Source organism: Amborella trichopoda, chromosome 12 (genome assembly GCF_054954075.1).
Source record: "Amborella trichopoda isolate Santa Cruz 75 chromosome 12, AtrichopodaSantaCruz75HAP2 v2.0, whole genome shotgun sequence".
NCBI lineage: Eukaryota > Viridiplantae > Streptophyta > Magnoliopsida > Amborellales > Amborellaceae > Amborella > Amborella trichopoda.
Window position 1 is genome coordinate 3,500,626 of NC_142347.1, and position 9,693 is coordinate 3,510,318.

The window sequence follows — 9,693 nt, forward strand, 5'->3', positions numbered from 1 at the left end:
CCGAGTCCAAATCCTGCATATATTTTTGGGTATTAAATATCTTTAAATACATATATATTTTATTTTTTAGGAGGATTCTATGGGTCCTCTGGGGTTTGGGTTCCACATTAAATTTTTGGGTCCGGCTTCTGTGACTTTAGGTTCGGTTGGGTCCTGGTCCGGCCGGACCCATACCCAACCCGACCCGCCCCGTTGCTACCCCTCTAATAGAATAAATATCGCCACTCAATTTCATATTTAATATTTAAAATTAATTTTTAACCACCTTATCCAAAAAGTAAATGGTCTCATTGTATGCTATGCTTTTCCTTTTGGTTTATCTCCATTTTTCTGATAATATTCGCCCTAGTAGTTTGGTATATTTCTCCCCATTTAACTGCCTCGTATGATGCTATCATTTACGGTTGATATATTCAACATTAAGATATTTGATATCTGAATTTAAGTGTGAAATCTAAAGTGAATATGTCGTGAATCATCTAAACATGGCATTCACACCAAATATATTATCCATCTTTGCTGTCATATATTATTTTATATCTATGTCTAAATTCATGACTTTCACGTTATATAAAAAATTATCTCACCTGTTCCTACTGACGACTTTGAACAAATGTTCAAACCTTTGAATCATATGGAAAAATAAATGAGCAGTAGACAAGACTCAACTAGATCTTGAAAACATAAAACTGTGTAAATAACAGAGTTAAAAGTCCCCATACTTGTGAAGTCAATGCAGTTCAACCCTAAAAAGATCCCAAGTCTTCTAGCTTCTACATGATGGAAATAACTGGGCAGAAACAAATTCTACATGGAAATTCATGGGATCACATATTTATATTGCTGACCGTATACTAAACTAAGCTTCGACACTAACTAATATTTTACTTAGTGGTTTAGTAACCTAAAGCTTTCCTAATTCTCATCTCCATAGTCAAGATTTGTGTATGCAGAAAAAGCCTCCGAAACCCAGTTCTTCTTCCTCCAAGCCTTCCAACCCATGTCCTCACATATTTCATCATATTGGCTGATATCAAAGGTGGAAGTGCACTGTCTCTTGTAAAACCTTGTGCTCTTCGTCATAACCTTTATCTCTTTGTTAGTGTGCTCCATCATCTCTTCCACACTAGGAAGCACAAAGCCGCCCTCGATAAGGTGCGCAAGCCACTTGCAGCGCAGCTCAGCAGCATGGACACCGGAGACACCTTGGATATACCCCACAAATGCCATATTTGGAATTAGAGGATGGATTGTGCCTCTGCAAAAATTGTAATTAGAAAATGTCCAACATAAGGGATATTTCAGTTATAAATGACAATGGGATAAGAGTTACTGTCGTAGAGGAAAGTAACGAAGCTTTTAATATGAAAATCCTCAAAGTATGAAAAAAAATAATTGAAAAAAAGAAAGAAAGAGAAATTCATGACATGATTATTACCTGTATAATGGCATAACGCCCGATGGGTGTTCTAGCATTCCAGTTAGTGGCTGTGGAAAAAGTGATTTAAGCTTCTTACTTCCCTCAAAACCAGTGGCAAGCATCACAATATCAGCCTCCACCTTGCTTCTGTCGTCCAACTCTATCCCCTCACTCCAAAACCACCATTTTTCCGCCCGCCGGAAAATAATCCGGCCGTCATCAGCTGCTGGAAAGAAGTTTTCAGGCACCAAAGCCATCTGACATGACGCGTAATCTTCCTCGAAGGGGTGGTCCGGAACCAACCCATACTTTTTTATGGGGAGGTTCCATATCAAGTAAGCCTCCACAAACTTGGAAACAGCTTTTCTCTACAAGGAAAGTAGGAACCAATGTTAGCATTACCCTTGACTTAAGGGGTCTATATGGTGCGGTAAAACAGTTTCATTTTCACAGTTTGTATGGCACTTCTCTCTTTTAATAATCGAAGTAAAGGAACACCCGAGCTCATTTTCCTTTTCTTGTAATTCATGGCTTGTCTTTGGTTGATAAATTAATATTAACATCATTCAAAGTCTCATATTAAAGTACTTTTGAGGATCTTATCATTCAATAATGAAGGATTATTACCTAAAAACTTCGGTAGTGATGGTAATAAGGCGACCATGAAATGAAAAAGCATAAATAAAATCATCCCCATACATACAACCTTGTAATAACTTTTTTTTCTAAAACTGATTTTTTAAAAAATCAATTTTTACTACTTCTTTAACTTTATTTTGAAGTGTTTTGTTTAATCTTACTTTAAGTATACATTTTTTATTTTTAGGAATTTTTATATTTTTTAACCTTTTTTTTTATGCCACGGTATTCGGCGCTACTTAGGCGAAGTTACTCGGACTTGACCCGAGTCGACCTTTCTTACACTGATTTTTATAAGGAGCGATGAGATAAACATATGTGCTAAATATGGGGACCAATAGACTCTTGCTTAATTTTTTAATGCCCAGTCTTGACAGTTTCTTTATAGTATTCCATGGCCAGAGGGGTTTGAAAGATCATTTTCCTATATCAAGACGCAAAGGAAACTAAATGTGGTTTTCTCAGGACGAATTTCTTGGTTCGAACTCTTGACCTCCTCTCCATATTCAAACTCTCAAGCTGGCGCCTCGCTAAAACCCAACAAAATAAGAAACCTGTGGAGCTCCATATTTGAACCTATTTTTCATTCTTCAGTTGACCGAAATAGCTTAAAGTTCTCTGAAAAAGTAGACGATTTAGAATTGACCATATCTTCCACTTTTATTTCCATTTCTGCGTTTTCATGTTCATTTTCTTAGACTGGGCAGCAAGAAAGATAGGCTAATAAAACCAAAGACCACGTACATTATCACAAGGCGACAACTAAGCCTCATCTCTTTGGCTTTCTAGAATTTAATGCTTTCTCCATGGACTGGTGACCGGTTATGGTCCGATAAAAAACTATGAAATATAAAAATTAAAATATATTAAAAATATTTCTTAACTTTGTTTAGCTAGTGGGGCCAATTAAAACTAGAAGGACTTGTAGGTTAAAATTAGTGACTTATCTTTTATCAAACCAAATTTTTGTTTTAGGCAAGACAGGGTACTAAATATTTGAGAATTTTGCAAAGAATGTATTGCCCTACCCTTTAGTAATATTGACCAACATTGCTAAAATGGATCAACCCTTTTTTGGAGGTCAGAGTACCCAAAACTTCTAAAAGTCGTTGTCTGTGTGTAACATGTTGATAAGAACGTTTATGTGACCTCTCTCTCTCTCTCTCTCTCATTCCTTTGACCGGTGGAAAATCACATCTAGCAAAGGGCAATGTCTCCCAATGTGGCCTCATGCAATATTTCTTCTACTCACGTGCTCATGACTTGTAGTTTGTGGCTCTACTCTTCAAACATGCGATTGTTGAAAGTTTTCAAATGTCCGTGCCTGTGCCTGTGCATGTAAGCATGGAACAAGCGGCATCTACGTGATTGTGAATTGCATGGCGTCCTGATGAATGCGCTTGCACTTGAGCCCCTTTCCTAGATATCGATGATGAGAATGTGTTTTTTTTAATTTTTTTCGATAATGAGAAAGTGGTGTTTTGTGTACAACAGGCATGCCCCTATGTCGTTCTTTAATTTTGTGTGAGTAAGCGTGTGTCGTACTCGGGGTAACTCTCCAATTCCACTCACAATTTTGAAGATTTAATTATTTAGAAAATAAATAAGGGCCCGTATTCCCCATTGAATTACCCAAAAAACCGAGCGATTCACTAGGCCAGCCGGTTTAGGGGGTCCAACACTTATTTAGAAAATAGGCAGGGGCTGTATTCCCCATGGAATCACCCAGAAAACCCGGCCATCCACTTGGCGAGCCGGTTTAGGAGGTCTTACCACTAGCTGTTGGACCACCACCTAACCTGCCCGGCCATTATTTTTACTACCGGGCCGGGCTTCCTTTAATCCGGCCAGTTAGCCAGGTGCATTTGTAAGAGAGAAAGAGAGAGAGAGAGAGAGGGTTCTGTGCATTGGTGTGAATGCACTTGTATACTTTTCAAGATTGAAAGGTGTGTGTGCACTATAACGTTTGACAACAGAGAAAGGTGGTAAGAAAATGTGCTCATGCATGTCCATCTGAGAGAGAGAAAAAGAGAGAGCATCATCCCACAAACTTACCACAGGAGCAAATAGACGGCAAAGGACCTCTCTAAAAAAGGTTTGGGATGGTTTCTCATGGAGAAATTGTGCTGATCTTGCACCATAGAGAAGATGGAAGGGCACCCCCCAGATGTAATCGGTGGGAGGCACTATCCAGTGCAAGGTTCTTATCACCACAGTGCACGGCTTCCCATCAGGACCTAAGAAATTCAACAAACAATTACATAAATATTTACACCAACTAAAATTAATGAACTAACCCATCCTATTTGGAGAAGAAAAATACTTGAACACTAAAGTCAATGAACTAACCCACCCAGCCGATTTAAAGATGAGAAAATTTTGTGTCTGCACAGATAAAATATATATGGATATGATAGCTGATAATGACGTTACAGGCTGGTACTGATTGTATTTGTGAAGCCATAACAAATATGTAAAATTATTGTCGGTTCATTACTAACCATCTCATTAAGATTGTACGAGTGGATTCCACTATACACACATAAATTATGCCAGTGGAGATGTATAAAATTCTCTCCCATGAGGAAAATTCTAGATCAATAAATGTTTCCTTATAAGTTTATAGGATGTTACTTTTAATTCACACACACACACACACACACATATATATATATATATATATGGGAAAAGTTTATACAAGGTTGCAACCTTAAAATGTATAACTACGGATGCACCTCAAAAATCTATCAGAAAAAGTTGTTTTAATATTGAAAAAACCTCTAATTGATCATCTCGAAGTTCAGATGTATGATTATAACAAAACAAAAGGATTTTGAATTCCAGAAATGATACATCTTATAACACATTATCTAGACCGTCCATGTTCAAGATTTTCATATGTTTATAGATCTACTTGATTTTAATCATCTTCGGAGCTTAAAATTTTATTATTAGATATGAAAATAGATTTTGAGATAATGTTAAGAATATTCTTACATCAAAATTATATGCTTATATAAAATTTGGAAGTGCAGCTTAAATGAATTGTTTAAGTTTGCAACCTTATGGAAACCACACCCTATATTTAACATTAGAGGAAAGAAAATGCGTTGTTTATGTACCTTGATTGGCTTCTGCACACTCTGTAGCTAAATCAATAGCGGACTTTTTATACCCAACCACCACCACCTTCTTTCCTTTGAGAAGTTGATGAGCAGATTCCTTGTCTAATTTTGAGTAGTCGAGTGTATGCATGACCTTGCCGTTGAATTTTTCCGGCCCTTTTCCATGTGGGAAAACTGGGATTCTTGGGATGTTGCCGTATTTACCGGTGCACATCACCACGAACTCGGCCCGATACCACTGCAACAACCATAAAAACCAGTAAGATAACTCTGAAAATTCCATTATAAACAATCAGAACGCCCACTCAAAGCCACGAAGAAGTGCAGTTAGACCACTTTGAGAACCATCTACAACATCGAAGAAATTATTGCAAAAACGCAGGTAAACTACTGCACAAACCACTTCAAAAATTCAGCAAAACCTTGAGAGAGACACTGCAGAAAAAACTTTAAGAAACCCACAAACCCGATCATAAGAAAACCGCAAGAATAAAAGAGAAAACCACAAAGAGATTACAAAAGCGAAAGGATACGTCTGTAAAAACGTTAAGAAACAATTAGGAAAACATGAATGAACCATGTAAAGAATCTAGAAAAACATTGCTAAAACCATCAACAAAAATGAAATATAAACACCACGAAAATAATAAAAAAGGTGACAGAAAAGTGGATAAATATCCAAAATACCAAAAAATAAAAATAAAAAAGTGAGAAAAGGGGAAAGGAGCGAGAAAAGTGCAAACCCAATTATCAAAAGTTGTTTAAAAACGTGAACATGGTTTCCTGTTTACCTGGAGATCATCGGAATCGTTGGTCTTCACGGCGAGTTCCCAAATTGGACGGCTGAAGATTGGCCGTCCCTTCTCACCCCACTGATTCGAAATAAATTCAGTGCTTTTGCAGTCGCCAGAGAACCGGATATGAACCACCTTCGAATTGAATTTGATGAATTTGAGGACATCAAAATGGCGGGCATAGCCATCAAGATAGTCCAAGAACTCAGAATGAGAAGGGAAGAGAGAGGTGACGCTCTTTGGCCATGGGTAATCAGAAAACTGGAAATCAAGACGAGGAGTTTGAAGCTTTGTGGAATGAAAGGTGCAATGTTTCCATACACCACCTGTTGAATCAGAGACTTCAAAAACCACAGGTTTAAGGTCCCTAAGCTGTTTTGCTGCTGCAATACCGCTTATCCCAGCCCCCACTATGGCAACCTTGGTTTCGATAAAACCGGATTTTGGAGAGAAATCATGGTTTTCCATGGTTTTGTAGATGGTCTTTAGGGTTTGAGGGTAGAAGGTGATATATCTCTAGACTTTTGGAAGGGGAGATTGTATGGAGAGAAGATGGCCAGCAAGGGGGGTATTTATACTCCAAATGTGCCCCTCTTAGTGAAGCTTTGGTCTACCTTTTTGGGCTCTCATTTTTCTTCTTAAATATTTTTAGCAAATGAACAAAAACTTTCAAGATGCCTTCACGAAATTATCAAACTTTTTTCAAATACCAAATCTCCCTCCCTCCTTCTCTCTCTCTCTCTCTTCAAACACCATAATTTCTCTCTCTCTATTCAAACACCATAATCTCTCTCTCTTTTTCTCTTTCTCTCTCTCTTCAAACACCATAATCTCTCTCTCTCTCCAAACACCATAATCGTTCTCTCTTTCTCTCTCCATACACCATAACCTCCCTATTCAAACACCATAATCGTTCTCTCTCTCTCTCTCTCTCTCTCTCCAAACACCATAATCTCTCTCCCTATTCAAACACCATAATCGTTCTCTCTCTCTCTACAAACACCATAAGCTCTCTCTCTATTCGAGTACATAATTTCTCTCTTTATCTTTATTCAAACACCATAATTTCCCTCTATTCAAAGGCCATAATCTCTCTCTCTTTCTCTATCTCTCTCTCATATCCAAGTAAAGTAAGACTGAAAACTACGAGACCATTTAAGTTCAAAAATGGATGTATGACTACTATGTCTTGAGGCTAGCAATCGTATGGACCATTTCCAACTTCCATATGAAGCCTCCTCTCAGCTTCCTTCCCAACTTTCGTGTTCCCAGCAGCCACAGCCGCCTTGAACGTCTTGAAAATGATAATTTACAAACGTGCGGCATATATACCCACGTACACACGTGCACACACAAGACAAATAGAGCAGGAAAACCAGGGTAGCCTTGTACTTGAATTAAGCACTATAATTTGGATGCAAAATGATAAAGAATATCTCACTATTCACCACGGTTTTAGATAATGGTAATCAGTGTACCGCGATTCATCATGCCCACTCGGACTCGGGTCAGTAACTTGGTCTCGCCCTATGGCTGAGGTCAAGTTTCCCCGGTTAGGGTGTACAACTTGCGGATAAATAAATATATTCAAATTTTTTTTTTTGAATAGTGTTGGATTGTTTTAGAATCTTTTTGAATACGATTTCGATGTATTTGGCAAAGATTGGTGTGTGTTTTATGCCATATTAGCTATTTTTATATTTTCTCTTATTTAAAAAGTTATTTAGAATGTCCGAAACAGTAAATTACTTTTTTAAAATCCATTTTTCTCTACATTTTCAAGCGTGTTTTAACTTTTTAAAATTGTTTTAGGTCTCAATTTACTTTTAATACTGGTTATTTAGTTTGTTGGAGTTTTTCTATTCGTTATAATGAATTTAGCGCCAAAAGGCGATGTGCCATATAACATTTCACATAAAGTAGTATTTGCTAATCCCGGCAATATATGAGATGGTATGTATTTTAATGGGCTGTTTGAAATCAGATTTAAGGAACTAAGTCACATGTTAAATAGTTCAACTTTCGTGTTTTTTTTATATAGAGTGGTAGTTCAACTCTTTGGTGTGTTTTGATATGGAGTGGTAGTTGAACTCTTTGATGTGTTTTGATATAGAGCGGTGTGGCCCTCTCTTGAGAATTTTACTATCGTAGAACTAGAAGGAGCCATCTAATTTTTTAATTTTTTTTGGGGTGGAGAGAGTAATTGAGTGGGGATGACAGCCCCTACCCACTTTTTCAAATAGTAGAGGAAGTGTTTTTCTTAAATGTTAGTAGGGTGATGTCAGTGGAACCCTAGCCCCTTTCCCTGAGCCATCTGAATTTAAATTAACACATGTATCATACTAATAAGGGTAAGAGTTTATTTTGTGGTAGGGTTCTCTACAGCTTTCTCGCCCAACGCAAAGAACAACATCTTTTCTTTATTGTCGGATGAATCTCCATTATGAATGTCGCCAATTTGAAAATGGGGCTGAGGTTGCGGTGGTAGTTTCACTTGAGCTCGAGTTAAAGGTAAAAAATTTACTATTTCAAAAACAAGTAAGGGCTCATCATCCCCACTGAGTTATCCAAAAAAAAAAATGTCAATTCAACCAAATAAATAAAGGTGCGGTTGTATAGAGCCTAGGTTCTAAACAATCAAATTAGAACCTACCTTCAAATAGTGTTGAGATATGTGGTTTCAATACTTAAAATCTTTGTGATAGTCTTAAAATATATTTTCATCTTTATTTATAACGTTTGAAGCTTAACAATAAGTGTAGTTCGCCAGATCTATGAAAAATTGAAAATCTTGAAAATTGACGGTCCAAAAATACGTTACAAAATACACTATTTTCAAAACTTGAAATCCATTTTTTTTCATTGCCATGCATCCTGATGTCGAAATGATCAACTTGAGGATATTTGGGCATCAAAACAACCTCTTCTAGTGAAATTTTTGAGAAGGCTCTAATTTGATTGTTTAGAGCCTTGGCTCTATATAAACTTTTCCGAATTTCTTCTCTTGTAATGCATTATCTTGTTTGACAAACACTTCATAATCTTTAATATTTGTTGCCCCAAGCTTCTCCTCTTAGTTGATACTAACATTTTCAGACTTCGACATAGAGATTCAAGTGAGCTGCATTCCATTATTGTTAATTTAGGCTTCATCATTCCCCTGGAGAGGTGGAAAACTAACTAAAAAGCTGTTTCCATCCATACACATCGTCAAGGAAAATAGGTTTTCGTTTGCATTACAAGTTTCCTAGGCTATTTTTATTCACCAAGAAGGTCAAATACGCCAGGTGTAAAAAGGACATGAACGTCCCACTCGGTTGACGAAACAATTTGGTGGAAGAAGACAAGTGAGGGACTCTAATTGACATTTCCTTGGTTATTGCTAAATGTATTTTGGGTGCAGTTTGCATACGAATGCTTCCTTAGGTGTAGAGGTAAGGTCCACCTTCAAAATTTATCATGGTGTATAATTTTGATGTAAAATATTTTTAAAATTATCTTAAAATATTTTTTTATATCTAAGTATACAATTTTAAATTTAAAAAATGGTTAAAATCAAGTAGATCTATAAACATATGAAAATCTTGAAAATGGACGGTGTAGATAATTTGTTGTAAAATGCACTATTTTTTAGACTTAAAATCTTTTTATTTTTTATAGTCATACATCTCGATATCGAGATGATCAATCAAAGGGTTTTTTAACGTTAAAACAA

The 9,693-nt window shown here is 36.7% G+C and overlaps 1 protein-coding gene across 1 annotated transcript; it reads right to left on the reverse strand.

Annotated features, from left to right (window-relative positions):
• Nucleotides 1-652: 652 nt before the first annotated feature.
• Nucleotides 653-6,590, reverse strand: FMO1 (flavin-dependent monooxygenase 1). Its single transcript, XM_006843778.3, has 5 exons — nt 5,976-6,590; nt 5,182-5,422; nt 4,115-4,296; nt 1,439-1,788; nt 653-1,258 (listed from the first exon to the last, which is right to left on the reverse strand). Exons 1-5 carry the CDS (start codon nt 6,444-6,446, stop codon nt 916-918), a joined length of 1,587 nt encoding a protein of 528 aa, XP_006843841.2. The 5' UTR covers nt 6,447-6,590; the 3' UTR covers nt 653-915.
• Between the last annotated feature and the right edge of the window lie 3,103 nt (nt 6,591-9,693).